The sequence below is a fragment of the Salmo trutta genome, chromosome 35 (assembly GCF_901001165.1).
Source record: "Salmo trutta chromosome 35, fSalTru1.1, whole genome shotgun sequence".
Classification (NCBI taxonomy): domain Eukaryota; kingdom Metazoa; phylum Chordata; class Actinopteri; order Salmoniformes; family Salmonidae; genus Salmo; species Salmo trutta.
This window is the reverse complement of record NC_042991.1, coordinates 14,964,090-14,982,486: the sequence shown is the minus strand read 5'-3', so window position 1 is coordinate 14,982,486 and position 18,397 is coordinate 14,964,090. Positions and strand designations below refer to the sequence as shown.

The following is an 18,397-nucleotide window of genomic DNA, read 5'->3' as shown; positions in this document are numbered from 1 at the left end:
CAGTGGTGTCACGTGATATTTCCAGCAGGCGGCGCTGTTAACTTTCCAAAGACCTTGATTCCATTTGAGACAATATTACATTGCAAACTCTACTACATCCAAACTCAATAGGAAATGATTGGGTACTGGTGTGGATAGACGAAATCAACATGCATATGCATGGCTGGTTTGAGGCGGGTGATTACACTGTTTACACGAAACAGTATCCCTTTCTGAAGGTCATGGATGCATTCGAGCGGATCACGTTTGTCAAGTCCTTCACCATCGTTGGTCACCGTCTTTCAAAGTGTGTTGCATTCTGGGGCATTTTTTTTGGACTTACTCCTACATGTCGACTGCATGAACGTTTACAAAAATAATGTGATCAAAGGTCATGACTGCAGCCGTGAATCCCAAAGTGTTGTGACGAAACTCTAAGGATGACTTAACAGAGAGTGGCGATGGGCTTTAATAAACACATTAATTTACGGACACACTCCAGACTTGAATGATGCAATTCATTTTCCACTTTTAAATAATAAAACGAATGAAATAGTTTTACAAAATATTAACCTCTGTAACCGTTAAACATTTAATTTGGGAAGTATATCTGTTAAATGTGTCAAGTCTCGAAATCAGACATATAAGCATGTGGCACATAATTAGACACTCCTCTCCATTCTTTTGGATTCAATTGTGCAAACTCCAAACATGCAGTGCTTGTTGTGATAACACTTCGCTCTGAAACCTGCAGTCTTGCAGTCTAGATCATTTTTACTCCCTCAGCTTTGGGACACTTGTGCAGATGGCAAAGGCACACGTGGACGCTCAAATGGAAGGCTAAAGTGATTTGTGATTCAGCCCAAGTTCTGTAGTTGCTTTTCAACAACTTCATCCTGTAGCCATCACCTGCATTGTGGGAGGCTCTATTGTCAACAAATCATAGTTTTTTGTTTGTTTGACCAATGCGAACGTGACCAAAGACAAGACTGAAATGCAGTGGTGTAAAAAGTACCCAATTGTCATAATTGAGTAAAAGTAAAGATATCTTAAGAGAAAATGACTCAAGTAAAATTGAAAGTCACTCAGTAAAATACTACTTGAGTAAAAGTCTAAAAGTATTTGTTTTTAAATATACTTAAGTATAAAAAGTACATATAATTGCTAAAATATATTTAAGTATCAAAAGTAAAAGTATACAACATTTCAAATTCCTTAAATTAAACAAACCAGGCTGCACCATTTTCTTGTGTTTTTTTTATTTACAGATAGCCAGGGGCACACTCCATAACTCAGACATCATTTACAAAGCATTCAAAATGTAAGGAGTACTTTTGGGTGTCAGGGAAAATGTATGCCGTAAAAAGTACAGTTTCTTTAGAAAAGTGGTGAAGTAAAAGCTCTCAAAAATATAAATAGTAATGTACAGATACCCCCAAAACGACTTAATTAGTATTAAAGTATTTTTACTAGACTACTTTACACCATTGCTGAAATGGAACCAATTTGTTGCGATTCATGTATCACGATTCATACATCCAATAACAAGCACCGAGACCTGTTGACAGAGCGACTTTTCAGGATTTTACATGTTGTGGTGTTCGCCTGCAAAGTTGTTTCCGCGGTCGCAAAAAGCTAAATTAACATAACACGAACTGAATTAAATGTAAAGGGTTAAATGTAAGAGGCATTGAAAATAGAACGCTTGCGGTACGCTCAGTGCTCAGTTGTCATTTCACAATGGTAAACTTGTTTTTGTGAGAAATCTTTAAAAAACATCACATTTTGAAAAGCGGATACTAAAATATGAAAATACTACATGTCATGTCTAAAAATCTATATCCATCTTTCCTCTATAATGTTTTATGTCCTCCAGATTCGAGAAGAAAGCTGACGAGTTTAATGGAGGGGGCCTGTCACTGTCAGGTAGCCTTATAATTCTTGCACAACATCCAGCCTAATTGATTTAATGGTATTTTCCAGATTTTTGAACACTTTTTTCTTCATTGATTTAGTCACCCTAATTTTGTCCATTCTCCAGTAACTTTTGAACGAATTATGATAGAGACTTGAGGTTTGGACTATGGCTTTTCTTAGAGGAGTATCTACACAACAAACACACAGTATGTTACCCATTTGTCAAAAGAAGCGTTTTTGATTGAACACCCTAAACATTATATCAAATGTGTGTGTGTATATATATATACACACTACCAGTCAAAAGTTTTAGAACACCTACTCATTCAAGGGTTTTTCTTTATTTTTACTATTTTCTACATTGTAGAATAATAGTGAAGACATCAAAACTATGAAATAACACATGGAATCATGTAGTAACCAAAAAAGGGTTAAACAAATCAAACTATATTTTATATTTGAGATTCTTCAAATAGCCACCCTTTGCCTTGACAGCTTTGCACACTATTGGCATTCTCTCAATCAGCTTCACCTGGAATGCTTTTCCAACAGTCTTGAAGGAGTTCCCACATATGCTGAGCACTTGTTGGCTGCTTTTCCTTCACTCTGCGGTCTGACTCATCCCAAACCATCTCAATTTGGTTGAGGTCGGGGGATTGTGGAGGCCAATCATCTGATGCAGCACTCCATCACTCTCCTTCTTGGTAAAATAGACCTTACACATCCTGGAGGTGTGTTGAGTCATTTACCTGTTGAAAAACAAATGATAGTCCCACTAAGCCCAAACCAGATGGGATGGCGTATCACTGCAGAATGCTGTGGTAGCCATGCTGGTTGTGTGCCTTGAATTCTAAATAAATCACAGTGTCACCAGCAAAGCAAAGCAACCCACACCTAAACACCTCCTCCTCCATGCTTTACGGTGGGAAATATACAAGCAGAGATCCTCCATTCACCCACACCGCACTCACAAAGACACGGCGGTTGGAACCAAAAATCTCCAATTTGGACTCCATACCAAAGGACAAATTTCCACCGGTCTAATGTCCATTGCTCGTATTTTTTGGCCGAAGCAAGTCTTTTCTTATTATTGGTGTCCTTCAGTAGTTGTTTCTTTGCAGCAATTCGACCATGAAAGCCTGATTCACACAGTCTCCTCGGAACAGTTGATGCTGAGCTGTGTCTGTTACTTGAACTCTGTGAAACATTTATTTGGGCTGCAATTTCTGAGGCCGAATTAATTTCCCCATAGGCTTGGCCAACGAGCCTTGGCGGAGTTAGTGCCTACAAAAAAAACGCCATTACCATTGCTCTCTATGAGCACTGTGACAACCAATCGGTCTGACAACCAACCTTGGTCTCCCCCTTCTCCATGTGCTTTACATACGAAACTTTGTTTTGAGCAGACTTCGACAGCTGCTTTGAACAGGGCACCCGGCTCACACCCCAACCCTCACCCGGGAGGCTGCATGATTTCAAAACGTGCAATCACTTTTCACCTGTGATATCATGCCGTGTGTGTAGGTGGCAGGGAAGTCAGGCGCAGGAGAATCAAACTGGTATAAATGGAGTAGTTTAATAACGTAAAACAAAACCTCCAAAACCAAAGTACATAATAAAATAAATGTGGGTACAAGAACCCGTCACGCACTAATCGAATATCATGAGCATAACAACAAACAATCTCTGACAAGGACATGAGGGGAAACAGAGGGTTAAATACACAACATGTAATTAATGGGATTGGAAACAGGTGTGTAGGAAGACAAGACAAAACCAATGTAAAATGAAAAATGGATCAATGATGGCTAGAAGACCGGTGATGTCGACCGCCGAGCACCGCCCGAACAAGGAGAGGCATCGACTTCGGCAGAAGTCGTGACATGTGAGGAAGCCTTGGCATAGAGCTCTGTAAATATTGTACATATTTCTTGCAATTGTGAAGTGTTTTTACATATTTTTTCTTTTTTTAAATACTTTTGGGGGGTTTTGATAACCAGTTGAGGGTTAAGCAAAAATATCTGGTGGTGACCTGTGGAATTGCATGACTGACGATGGCAAGTCTGTTTGACTTGGCTAGCTGGCTAATCTAATTTGAATAACATTTTCATTTTAGTCATTTAGCAGACGCTCTTATTCAGAGCGACTTACAGTAGTGAATGCATACATTTCATAATTTTTTTCCCCCGTACCGGTCCTCCGTGGGAATCGAACCCACAACCCTGGCGTTGCAAACACCATGCTCTACCAACTGAGCCACACGGGATTAATGCATCAACACCTGATCAATACAGCACCGGCTTTTTATTCCACCTGCTTCTGTTTCTGGAAGGATGTTGACTGTGGTGTGAGGAGATGACAGAGGCTTGACTTGTAGGACACTGTTACTGATTACTGCTGAGGTGTGGTGGTCTCTCAGGCTCTTATATCTGCCGAAGCATCACCCAGGTAGGTGCTACACATTCGGTGGTGGATGTTCCAGCCTACCTACAGAGGAGTAGCTGTGAACTTCAGACACACAGGTGCCTGATGCAAAACTCCGGGCCTGTCTGTCTGACTGATGTTTCTCCCTCCCTGGCAGTACCATCAACGCCACTACCACTCAAGCTATACCTTTACTGAATTGCATTATTTAGCTGTGGGACACTATCTCCCATGAAATGCCAACTCCCAGAATATATATATTTTTTTTAAGTGACAGATTGGGAGATCCTGGTCTAGAGTAATCACAATCCCACAACACACTGGTTAGCCACACATCTCTCATTCAAACTGTATAGCTAATTTGCTTGAATGAGGAAGTGTAGAGCACCAAAAACCACCCTGCTCACAAGACAGGGGCATACAATACCCCCCCCCCCCCCCCCACACACACACACACACCCACATACACACACATTATGGGTGCGCTCGTTTTGCATTGTCTAGTTGGTGGAGATTTCACTTTAGCACCAATGGAATGGTCTACTTTAAAATGTGCAAATTCCGCCCAACCAAAGCACTAGGTGATGCAAAAAGAATGTGCCCAACAGCTGGGAGGTTGCTGGTTCAAACCCCGGACCAGGCGACACAAAAATGGGAATGGAACTGAACTGGCAGATGGAAGGCTGCTGGTTTCTGATCCTATATACCATCCCTTGAGCAAGACATTTTAACCCCCCACAATGGCTCTCCTTTCAGGGGCGCTGCATTGCGGCTGCATCTCAACGTGTGTGTGTGTGTGTGTGTGTGTGTGTGTGTGAGAGAGAGGAGGGGCATAAGGCAGAAGACAAATTTCCATTCTCATCAATACACAGTGAAGTATCTATTTTATTCTATTGCCAGGGGGTGTTGTCCTGGCGGAGGGAGGCAGCCTGGGCGGACACTGAGGAGAAGGTCAGCTGATCAGTTAGGTGGTCAGTCATTTGATCATGTTCTGTGCTGCTAAACTCCTCCTGGTCTCTGGTCTCTGACTCTGGAGCATTATTTTCTCTGTAGAATCTCTTCCTGAAGCTCTTCAGCTGTGGCAGCTCACAACACGTCTCCACCACCACCAACAGACACACCAAGCCCAGCAACAGGTACACTAACACAGAGGGAGAGTGACGAGAAACGGGGGAGAATAAGATTAATCACACATGAACCTGATATAGTAATTCATTGGTGGTTCTGTTATGGTTATAGTAACTTACAAGTGATGGCTAGACTATAGCATGTGGTTGGGGTTATGATTGTGTTATTATTAGGGCTGTCAGAGTTAATAAGTTAACTCGAGTTAACTTTTTGTAATTTTAGTGCCCTATAATTTTTTATCGTGATTAATCACCTTGTCTGTAACCCTTCTAAATACACTGACAACATCCCAAATACCCAATCTATACAGCTAAAAACAACAATGCAAGCTAAAAACAAGTTCACTTTGAGGTTAAATAAAGTATTTTTTCAATTTATCTAATTTTGCTAACCATTACCTTAGACCAAATCATGTCATCAATATATTTTTTTTAATTATGAAAAATCTTAATTTCTGCTTAATTTAAGCAAATTCAGAATTAATCATGATTAATCACAGCAAATCCTGGAAATAACTTAGCGTTTGACCGCCCTAGTTATTATGGTTAGTTTATGGTTATTATAACTCATGATACCCCGATGAAGAGTGCTTGCTGTCAAAATGTTATTACATCAATTATTGCATCGGAGCTACTCCAGTGGAGCCAGTGGTGTAAAGTACTAAAGTAAGTAAAAAATACTTTAACATACTACTTATGTCGTTTTTTGGGGGGTATCTGTAATTTACTTGACTATTTATATTTTTGACAACTTTTACTTTTACTCATTTTTACATTTACATTTGAGTCATTTAGCAGATGCTCTTATCCAGAGCGACTTACAGTAGTGAATGCATTTCATACATTTAACCGTACTGGTTTTTCCGTACTGGTTACTCCACTGCATTCCTAACGAAAATAATGTACATTTTTACTCCACACATTTTCCTTGACACCCAAAAGTACTCTTTACATTTCGAATGCTTAGCAGGACAGGAAAATGGTCAAATTCACACACTTATCAAGAGAACATCCCTGGTCATCCCTACTAAACACAAATGCTTGGTTTGTAAATTATGTCTGAGTGTTGGGAGTGTGCCCCTGGCTATCCGTAAATTAATATAAGGAATGTGAAATGATTTATACTTTTACTTTAGATACTTAAGTATATTTTAGCAATTATATTGACTTTTAATACTTAATTATATTTAAAACCAAATACTTTTACTCGAGTAGTATTGTACTGGGTGACTTTCACTTTTACTTGAGTCATTTTCTATTAAGGTATCTTTACTTTTACTTAAGTATGATAATTGGGTACTTTTTCCACCGCTGAGTGATGTTTCCATTTTGAAAAATAACTTATAGGACATGGCTAAAGACTGTAGTGCACCGTACTTTGGGGTCATGGTCAGTGTTGCATCATGGATAGTAGGGCTGGTTATAACAGTGGTAGTGCAGCTACCCCACCCCTCGCAAAAAGACTGCACATTCGCCAAAGCCAGAATCACGTGACCTTCACCACCTTCATGTATTACACCAAGGATTCTGCATTTAGGTGCTAGATTGCCAACTTACATCTACGAAACATCCATCCACCTGAAGTATAGAACCTCCGAAATTGAGAATCAATCATGAAACAGTGTGCACTCTTTTTTTATACACTGTATACACTTAAGGTGACATCAAACTGCATTGAACAGATTATATTTCTCATCTATGGAATCTATTGTTGCATGGCAGTAGGGCAGGCGATCTATCTTGCTTTTTCATTAGTATCTTTGACAAGGTAAATAGCAGTGAGGGCTGGGGTTCACGGCTTTGCTATGGTTAGGTTATGGTTGTGTTATAGTAACTTACGTGTAATAGCCAGCTTATATAGCGTGCGGTGAGAGTTGGGAACGGTATTGTGAGTCTCTCCAGGTACATAGTCTCCTAGGCCAATTGTAGTTAGCGAGATGAAGCAGAAGTAGAGGGACTCCAGGTAGCTCCATAGAGGCTCCAGCCTGCAGAACACTACCGCTGGTAGGAGGAAGAGGAGCAGTGCTGCAACAACGGATAGACATGCCGCATGGACAGCGGCAAACTTTGGTTTGGACACGCCCCATCGCAGGTGAAGGTACGCCACAGGCCGGCGTGTCACCAGGACCATAATTCTTTGTACCAGGGCGGAAAGGAAGAGGAGAGTGACGGGGATTCCGAGGAGAGAGTAGAACACACAGAATGCCTTTCCTCCATCTGACAGTGGTACAGTGTGACCATAGCCTGCAACAACACGCACACACACATCTTTTTAAATGTAATACCTATCCTGGAGGCTGACAGCCTGGCTCAGGTACATTTATCCACTTTCACTGAAAATATATATATATATTTAGCAGAATTAGAGATATTGAATTTTGCCATTAGTTCCCCTTCAAAGAAATAAGGTGTATGATGCTGCTGATTACATTTAGAGTCTATTTGTTTATTCATAGGAAGGCTTGAAATGGCCATGCATAGTACTTTGGTGGGGTTTAAAACGTTTTTGCCTGTGCTACAGACATATCAGTCCACTAATACAGGACTAGTAAAGGCCGAGTGCATTACTTTGTGAACAAGAAAATATATATATATTATTCTGATTTTTCAGGAGGTGCTGCAGCACCCTCAGCATCCCTACTTATCCATGGAAGGGGTACATTGAAAGGGGTACATTGACCTGACACTTCAAACAACCCATAAGCTGCAGGCTTATTAAATTCATCTTAATGTTTTCACAGTTATCTAGTAGTGATCCTGCTTTGTGATACCCATCTTGAGAAGGTGAAACAAACTTTAAATAACTACATTTTAGCAACGGTTAAAAATCACACTGACCAACCCACCTAAACCTACCTGTGGTGGTTAGAACTGTGCTGGTAAAGAACAGAGAGGAGATGAAGTCCCAGTTGTTTTCGCTAGCGTTACCGAGCACCGACACGCCGTAGTTATTGGCATGCAGCGCGCGGGTCAGAAGCTCCTCGAGCCGTTCGTCAGACACGCACGCGTTGTCCCAGAGAAACTTTTTCCGGGCGGTCTCCAGCTCTTCGCGCAGCCGTTGCTCATATGGAAGCTCAACGGCGGAGAAGACCCATGCGCCAAGAATCAGGTAGAGCGCATAGCCTGACAACAGCAATGCGAAACTCAGCTCTGACCGGTGTCGTTCCACCAGACACGCGCACTGGCGGTACATTCTGAAACTGGACCTGACTTACAACTGTTTCTTTCAAATTCTGTGATGCGGTCAATTTATTATGTCTAATTTTCACATTACTGATAGTTGATATCGATGAGAGTTAATATCTAAAAGTATTCTGTCCAGATGGTGTGATCTTCTTTTCCTCATTCCATGATACAACCCTAGTCAAGGTGACGCGCGACCTGTCCTGAGGACGGGACTCGTGACGTCGTTGGTTCTCACTGGACCAGGTAGGCTTTACAGGAGAGGTGTGTGGTTGCAGGGCAGCCGGTCTTGCCGGTTGGGGCTGGTTGTTATCACTCTGTTGCTCTAGTGCATGACAGGGAAAAGGCTATAAGGGCCCGCCTGTCGCCTAAACCAATATTTAATTTCAGAATGTGTTATGGCAAGGGTTAGCTTTAGGTTTTGGCTAGTCGGTTTAAGCGCAAGCTGTGTCCTTATAGTCTCTCCTGCATGACAGCATTTTTAACGCACACACCCAAAACCCTATTTCGTAATTAAATACATTGTTGGTTAAAACAATGTTGTATATACAGTATATATAACAATTGTATTTTTTTGTATGCCCATTCCTGCCTACACCTTTCTTCCCCCACTAGATGGAGGCAGAATACGTATATTTTTGACCTGTGATTGAGACAGGTGTATTGGAAGATATTGTCTGAATTCTCATTTAAACAATTCGTTTGTTACTTTACATTCACATCAGGCAATTCAATTGAAGCCATCTGTAGGTGGCCCACCAAAAAATATGTTAACAATGAAACAAATGCATCACATGGCAGCACTTTGATTGTTATGATCTGTACTAGTGCTCAAGGAAAACCATTCCATAAAAATGTTCTTTAAGCATTATCTCTTTATAAAGTATCTTAAAAAGGCAATCTGGGATTTGAAAAACAACAAAATTGCAATTTATTTATTTAACCTTTATTTCAACAGGGAATCATATTGAGATTCATGTCTCTTTTTTAAATGAGCCCTATAGAATAATCTAAAAATACACATTTAAAATATGAAGTGCAATCAATAAATAGTAATACAATCAATCAAAACAGTAAGTATAACCTTGCATGAGCCTTGGCTTGTGCGAGAGAGAAAGGCTCCTGCCCTATGAGCCGATCTCCTGTTTCTGTAGCGAGAGGCAGCTTGATGTACAAGTACACCCCTTGGACAGGAGGCTAGTCTATCGCAGGGTCCAACCTGGTCTCAGAGCATTTCGTAATATTCTGTACATAAATCTGAGACACTCCATGTAGTATGATACTATATGTTATGTTTGGTATGGTTACACAAGACAGATGGTTACTTAAGGCAAAAACAAAAGTAGGGTGGTTGGTCAGGGTGGATGGGTAGGCGTATAATGCGAACATCTCGCAACCCAAATGTTGCATATTCAAATCTCATCACGGACAACGTTAGCTAATTAGCAACTACCTACTACTTTTCAGCTAACCCTTCCCCTCTCCCTAACCTTAACCCTTTAACCTAACTCCTAACCCTTAGCTTAGATAACGTTAGCCACCTAGCTAACGTTAGCATTAGCCACCCAGCTAACGTTAGCCACAACAAATTGGAATTCGTAACATATACTTTTTCAAATTCGTAACATATTGTATGAATTTCAATTCTTAACATATTGTACGAATTGCAATTCGTAACATATCATACGAAATGGATGATGGACATGCACAAATGAATACATACCATACGAAACATAACATATACTAATTGGAGTATCCCAGAATTATATTTACTATGTTACGTCTACCCCTGAGTCCAGGTTGAAAATCGAGACATGAAGTTTCATATAGTTTACAGTAACAATGAAAGTTCAAGTTATTGCTATTGTAGCCACCGTGCATAGCCCTTTCTTGCAGTCAAATGACCTAGTGGCCTAATGGGTGGAATGTGATTCATATTTTACATAATTTCATAATTAATAAACATTATTTCAAAAAACCTGTTGAAAGTCCGGTGTTTCTATGTCAAACAATTTTGTTATATTTCCTTTGTGACGTATATAAAGTGTAATATTGGGATGCAAACTCAAAATGTAATACATTTCAACTGTTACATTACATATCTGACATGGTACATTTGTTTTCTTTTTTTAAAGCCCATAACCATGTGTGTGAGGTGTATACTTTTGTTTCAAAGTAGGTTTGTTTAAGACTACATAGAAACACTGACCCTGATTTAGCCCACTGCAGTAAAAGGTTAAGGCTTGGATTACAGTATCAGGCAAAGGCACAACTACATGAAAGGCAGTGTCAGACATGCACTAAGGACCAAAAAAGAATGTCTCTAAAACCTAACACATGAAATGTTCTGGAAGGCATGTTCCTCAATTCTTATAAAAAGCCACAGATGTCTATGATATGCTTTCTTCTTTACTCCTAACCTTAATGTGCAGAGCACTAAGGACATTGGAGATAAGGCAAGAGCAATGTGAGGAAGTAGGCAAATGACACTCATAAGAGTATAAATAGGCGAGGTGAGGAGTCATTATGCAAAACATCAGCTAAGTTGCTTAGCGATGAGCAGGGAGGGTAGGTCTTGCGAGCTGTTGGATAGGCAACCAGCCAAGGCGCTGTTTTGCATGCTGTTCGGAAGAAACATACAAAATGCAAGGGGATATCTAGGAGATGCTGTATGACAACATTGTATCCAGTGAAAACACATCATAAGGCACTGAACACCATACAATGGACATGACTGCCTGACCTTGATACTGAAGGCCATTTAAGAACACTGGTTAAGAAGTTGAGGTAATGTAGGATCTGACTAACTAAGAATTTGCATCAGCAAAGCCTTGCACATTTTCGAAATCAGGAATTTTGAGTTAGTCTCTCTAGTGTCTAGTGTGAACAGACATACAGTATAGGGGTGGTTTACTGGACACAGATTAAGCCTAGTTCTGGACTGAAAGTGAAAGGTAGCCTAGTGGGTAAGAGTGTTGGGTCAGTAACAGAAAGGTTGCTGGTTCAAATCCCTGAGCTGACTAGGTTAAACATCTGTTGATGGGTCCTTGAGCAAGGCACTTAACCCTAATTACTCTCACAAGTTGCTCTGGATAAGAGCCTCTGCTAAAATATAAAAAGGATTCTGAATGTAGAATCTCCATTGAAAGTGCTCTTTAGTCCAAGACATTTCACTATTGGCATAAAGCTTGAAATACACAATAAGTGCATGCATTGACACACTCTCTCTCCTCACACACACTTGGTGAACATTTCCTAAAAATCCTGTAATTTGAGACGTAGCCTAGCCTATAGTCCATGGTTGGTTACACTAACATTACAGCGGGTAATGACTCATTATTACACTGTAAGGTTACTTCGGGTTAGGATTAGGCTTAGGTTTGATGCTAGGGTAAGGCTTGAACCGGAATGTGGACATGAAGCTAGGTTAGACTTGCGGTTGAGGCTAAAGTTAGGGTTGAACTGGATGCAAATTGCTCAAGGACCACGGTTGATTCGTCTGTGAAGATGACGTCATTGAATGTCTCGCCAGCTTTGATCCAAGCCTGGGCCTGCAGGATGCAAAGTTCTTGGTTTGTCAGACAAATCATCGGGTCGAAACTACAGAACGGTTTAAAACAAGCAAACACATGGTTAATGTTCGAAAATATATATATATATATATATATATATTAAAAAAACATGTCTTACTGAGCCTTTCTATAAGTCCACACAAGTTTCTTCTACTGTCTTTGGATTGTGATTAGAGCGATGTTGATGTTGTGCCGTGATGCCATCAGATTACAGATGGCCTTTGCCGATCGCTCATCATCTTCATTCAATAGTCTCGCTGTAAATGGAATACAATGTCAAAATGTGCAGCATACAGTAAAGACCAGCAGTTGATTTATTTAAGCATTATTTTTAGCATTTTTAGGCCAATTTTACAGTAATGTTGCCTACTGTGGCCTACCTGTTCATAGACCACTGTAATCGATGGGGGCTCAGGGCGGTACCATTCTGCTCATCTGATGAAGGTGCACATGGATCAGATTCAAACCTTGAAGAACGAGATCGAGTCATTGAAGGCAGACCAGCAGAAAGAGAAACATTATCTGAGGGCAGAGATACAGCCGACAGCTGATGCATTAGTCCAGAGCCAGGCGGCATTGGCGGAGAGTCAGGCGGAGAATGGCGAGGAACGAGATGGAGTCACAATCCATGCCAGGCACACCTGTGAGCTCTGGAACTCCACCTCCGACAGGCAGAGTCAACATACCTGGCAGGTTCATCAGGTCATCAGTTCACCCTGACATTTCCATTCCTCTTCTGACAACAGAACTTTACCAACTGCTCACCAGGCAAAGCAAGGACCATCTGGACCTTTATGCTGTTCTGCTATAGCCTAAAAAACAAATGCAGGTGGCTTATATCTTCAAAATGCTTTAAATGCTTTATTATCCAAGTCCAAATGTAAAAGCATATACTGTACAGTACTGCATTTCTTCATCAGCGTCTTTATGCTTTCGCTAATAAAATAATAATAAAAATACTCTTTCAAAATGCCAATGTTTTTATTTAGTTATGGATCCATAATGAATTACTGTGGGAATAAATATCACTGAATTACATAAATATTGGAACAAAGTTGTCTAATAAGGTAAACAAATTGTTGCTTACTGGAAAATACTCTTTCAAACACACACGTCACGTTGGACAGAACCATTATGACTATTAGAAGGGCTATATTTTGGCATTTATATGCGTGCGGTGCACAATGGGGCCCAGCGTTTCTCTCCCTCTAAAAACAGAAATAAATGTTTTGGCCTTTACAAATATTATTTTGGTCTTTATTCAGATTACCATCGCTCACTTTCTTTTCTTTTTTTTTAAACGAAATAACCTCTAAAATATTGTTATATATTATCAAGTTGATGGCACAGTCATATAGCCGGCACCTTCATAAAGCTGAGTGACTCACTCATTCATGGCTTTGGATCAAAATAAATAAGTACCAACATTCTTTCTGATAGTCTTTAATAAAGACATTTTTGGTTATCCTGACCTGGACACCATGTACAGCATTATAATAGCCCATTATAGGCTATTAGCAGGACAATACACCTTTACCAACACCTCTCTGTATTTTGATACTTTGTGGAAGGGGCCTCCGGAGTGGATGGGGGCTCTCGCAGTGCAAAATGCATTGCTACAGATGCAGGTTCGATACCCATGCCGGCCGCCACCGGGAGACCCGTGAGGCAGCTTTTGGTTTTATTTTATAATCCTCCTATCCTCTATATGTAATTACTGGCAGAGAGTCACGTCATATTTGTTGATATACCGTAGGCAACATGAGTCTTACTAGTGTTGAGTAATGTGCTGTTAAAAGTGGTGTAGGTCTTATTTATTTAAAGAGCATATTGATGTTCGAAGCAATAGGATTTGAAGCAATAGCCTACAACTATTTTAGCACCATTTCACGCTGCTCTGAGACAAGCATGGGGACTGGTCTTGATAAAACAATGAGATTTTATTTTCACTGAATCTCTGTTTGGATATTGGTTAGACTACAATTATGGTGTAGAAATGTTATGCTCTTAGTGTAATCTTTATTTAACTAGGCAAGTCAGTTAAGAACAAATTCTTATTTACAAGGACAGCCTACTCCTTCCTCCCCATCGGAGAATTGAACCTCGGTCTCCCGCGTGCCCGCACGACACGGGGATTCTTTAGCTAAATAGCCCAGTACTGTAGCCTACTCACGACCGTCACGTTGTACAGCACCATATTTTCCGTTCCATCCTTAAGGAAACCCAGAGGGTTTTTCATTTTTCTTGGAATAGAAACACCATAATATTAATCAAAATAATTAAGCAAGATTTCTTAAAATCAGTCAGGTTATTTGTGGAGGGATAGGTTTCCAGAGATGGGACCAAGTCATTGTTTTACAAGTCACAAGTAAGTCTCAAGTTTTAGCACTCAAGTCCCAAGTCAAGTCCCAAGTCAAGACAGGCAAGTCCGAGTCAAGTCTCAAGTCAAGACCAACAAGTCTCAAGTCGAGTTTTGAGTCCTAAACAAGTCATAATGTACTCTTCACCAAATGTACAGTTGAAGTTGGAGGTTTACATACACTTAGGTTTCAGGCATTAAAACACGATTTTCAGAAACTCCACAAATTTCTTGTTAACAAACTATAGTTTTGGCAAGTCGGTTAGGACATCTACTTTGTGCATGACACAAGTAATTTTTCCAACAATTGTTTACAGACAGATTATTTCACTTATAATTCACTGTATCACAATTCAAGTGGGTCAGAAGTTTACATGCATTAAGTTGACTGTGCCATTAAATAGCTTAGAAAATTCCAGAAAATGATGTCATGGCTTTAGAAGCTTCTGATAGGCAAATTGACATCATTTGAGTCAATTGGAGGTGTACCTGTGGATGTATTTCAAGGCCTACCTTCAAACTCAGTGCCTCTTTGGTTAACATCATGGGAAAATCAAAAGAAATCAGCCAAGACCTCAGAAAAAAATTGTAGACCTCCACAAGTCTGGTTCATCCTTGGGAGCAATTTCCAAATGCCTGAAGGTACCACATTCATCTGTACAAACAATAGTACGCAAGTATAAAAACCATGGGACCACGCAGCCGTCATACCGCTCAGGAAGGAGACACATTCTGTCTCCTAGAGAGGAACGTACTTTGTTGCGAAAAGTGAAAATCAATCCCAGAACAACAGCAATGGACCTTGTGAAGAAGCTGGAGGGAACTGGTACAAAAGTATCTATATCCACAGTAAAAAAGAGTCCTATATCGATATAACCTGAAAGGCCACTCAGCAAGGAAGAAGCCACTGCTGCAAAACCGCCATAAAAAAGCCAAACTACGGTTTGCAACTGCACATGGGGACAAAGATCATACTTTTTGGAGAAATATCCTCTGGTCTGATGAAACAAAAATAGAACTGTTTGGCCATAATGACCATCATTATGTTTGGAGGAAAAGGGGGGATGGCTTGCAAGCCGAAGAACAACATCCCAACCATGAAGCACGGGGGTGGCAACATCATGTTGTAGGGGTGCTTTGCAGCAGGAGGGACTGGTGCACTTCACAAAATAGATGGCATCATGAGGTAGGAAAATTATGTTGATATATTGAAGCATAATCTCAAGACATCAGTCAGGAAGTTAAAGCTTGGTCGCAAATGGATCTTCCAAATGGACAATAACCCCAAGCATACTTTCAAAGTTGTGGCAAATTGGCTTAAGGACAACAAAGTCAAGGTATTGGAGTGGCCATCACAAAGCACTGACCTCATTCCTATAGAAAATTTGTGGGCAGAACTGAAAAAGCGAGTGCGAGCAAGGAGGCCTACAAAACCTGACTCAGTTACACCAGCTTTGTCAGGAGGAATGGGCCAACATTCACCCAACTTATTGTGGGAAGCTTGTGGAAGGCTACCTGAAACATTTGACCCAAGTTAAACAATTTAAAGGCAATGCTGAGTTTAAATGTATTTGGCGAAGGTGTATGTTAACTTCCGACTTCAACTGTAATACCATTTCATATTTTGAACAGGAGTAATAGTTAGTATATTACATTTACACAAATCATGAATGCTTTTAAAAATATATTTATTACTTTCCAAATAAACGTTATATTTCCATGTAAATACATGGTAGCCATAAGAAAGATCCCCCCCCCCCCCAATAGCGATCGCCTATCGAGGATGGCTATTGGGTGCAATTGGGCAATGTAGGCTTGTACACAATCGCCCAACCTTACACACACACACACACACACACACACACACACACACACACTGTGTGTGTGGTTACAGTAGGCTAACATATGTCAATGGCTTTAGGAACAGCAGTAATATCAGGGAGGATTTAGGCTACCAACTGCCTAGCCAGTTGTAGCTCAATCTTGGGTGCAATGATCATGTTCCCGCACTGACTGACTGTGTGAAGGCTCATTGATTTAACGTTACGTTAGCCAACATGCTACACTAGCAAAGTTATGAATGATATAGCTGTCGGCTCTATTAGCCATGACTTACCGTTCTTTGTGCAGCTTCAAATGTCGAACAAAGTTAGAAGTTGTTGCGCCTCTGTCTGTCATTTTCTTCCCGCATGTTTTGCAAGTTGCAATCCGTTTTTTGTTGATACAGCAGTCTTTATATCCGAAAATAATAATTTTGGGTATCATCTTTCCAAGGGCTCCATCTGAATTTACCCGCCGACGTTCCTCTGCACTGCCACGCGCAACTTTTTATCAGCTGGCACAATTTTATTGGCTGCTGTCCGATTCAAACTGTAATCTGTTAAATGAAGAGTTGATGCGCTGCACACTTTTTTAAATAGCATCATTTTTAATATTTGGGCTTGGGGAGTGTATCAAGTCAGTTCGAGTCAAAAGGCTCAAGTCCAAGTTAAGTCACGAGTCACTGGTGTTGAAGTCAAAGTCGAGTTGCATGTCATCATATTTGTAACTCTAGTCTGACTCGAGTCCAAGTCATGTGACTCGAGTCCACACCTCTGTAGGTTTCTACCAATAACCATTTTCATCTGAAGAACCCTTCTTTGATGATTCTTTTGGTGGCAAGAAGGATTCTTTGGAATGCAAGTGTTCTACATCTGAATAAGCTTTTATTGTAATTTTTTTCTTTACTTTAAATAGTGCCTGAGCATTAATGTTTACCTCAGTGTTTAAACTTTAACATCAGGACTTTGAGTAATCTGATACATTTAAAAAGATAGGTGTGAACATGTTTAAAACCATACCTATATGGGAATATACAGTGCATTCGGAAAGTATTCAGACGCCTTGACTTTTTCCACATTTTGATATGTTACAACCTTATTCTAAAATTGACTAAATAAATATTTATCACCCTCAATCTACACACAATACCCCATAATGACAAAGCAAAAACAGGTTTTTATACATTTTTGCACATTTATTAAAAATATAAAACAGAAATACCTTCTTTACATAAGTATTCAGACCCTTTGCTATGAGACTTGGAATTGAGCTCAAGTACATCTTGTTTCCATTGATCATCCTTGAGGTGTTTCTACAACTTGATTGGAGTCTACCTGTGATAAATTCATTTGATTGGACATGTTTTTGAAGGGCACAAACCTGTGTATATAAGGTGCAACAGTTGACAATGCATGTCAGAGCAAAATCCAAGCCATGAGGTCGAAGGAATTGTCTGTAGAGCTCCGAGACAGGATTGTGTCGAGGCACAGATCTGGGGAAGAACACCAAAAAATGTCTGCAGCATTGAAGGTCCCCAAGAACACAGTGGCTTCCATCATTCCTAAATGGAGCCACCAAGACTATTCCTTGAGCTGGCCACCCGGCCAAAAAGGGCCTTGGTCTGGGAGGTGACCAAGAAGCCGATGGTCACTCTGACAGAGCTCCAGAGTTCCTCTGTGGAGATGTGAAAACTTTCCAGAAGGACAACCATCTCTGCAGCACTCCACCAATCAGGCCTTTATGGAGAGTGGCCAGACGGAAGCCACTCATCAGTAAAAGGCACATGACAGCCCGCTTGGAGTTTGCCAGAAGGCACCTAAATACTCTCAGACCATGAAAACCAAGATTCTCTGGTCTGATGAACCCAAGATTGAACTCTTTGGCCTGAATGCCAAGTGTCATGTCTGGAGGAAACCTGGGACCATTACTAAGGTGAAGCATGGTGGTGGCAGCATCATGCTGTGGGGATGTTTTTCAGCGGCAGGGACTGGGAGACTAGTCAGGATCGAGGGAAA

The 18,397-nt window shown here is 40.6% G+C and overlaps 1 protein-coding gene across 1 annotated transcript; it reads right to left on the bottom strand.

Moving 5' to 3' along the window:
- Positions 1-3,453: 3,453 nt before the first annotated feature.
- LOC115174668 (potassium channel subfamily K member 1) lies at positions 3,454-8,961 on the bottom strand. Its single transcript, XM_029733427.1, has 3 exons — positions 8,304-8,961; positions 7,287-7,691; positions 3,454-5,461 (listed from the first exon to the last, which is right to left on the bottom strand). The coding sequence occupies exons 1-3, from the start codon at positions 8,638-8,640 to the stop codon at positions 5,211-5,213; spliced, it is 993 nt and encodes a 330-aa protein (XP_029589287.1). The 5' UTR covers positions 8,641-8,961; the 3' UTR covers positions 3,454-5,210.
- Positions 8,962-18,397: the final 9,436 nt, after the last annotated feature.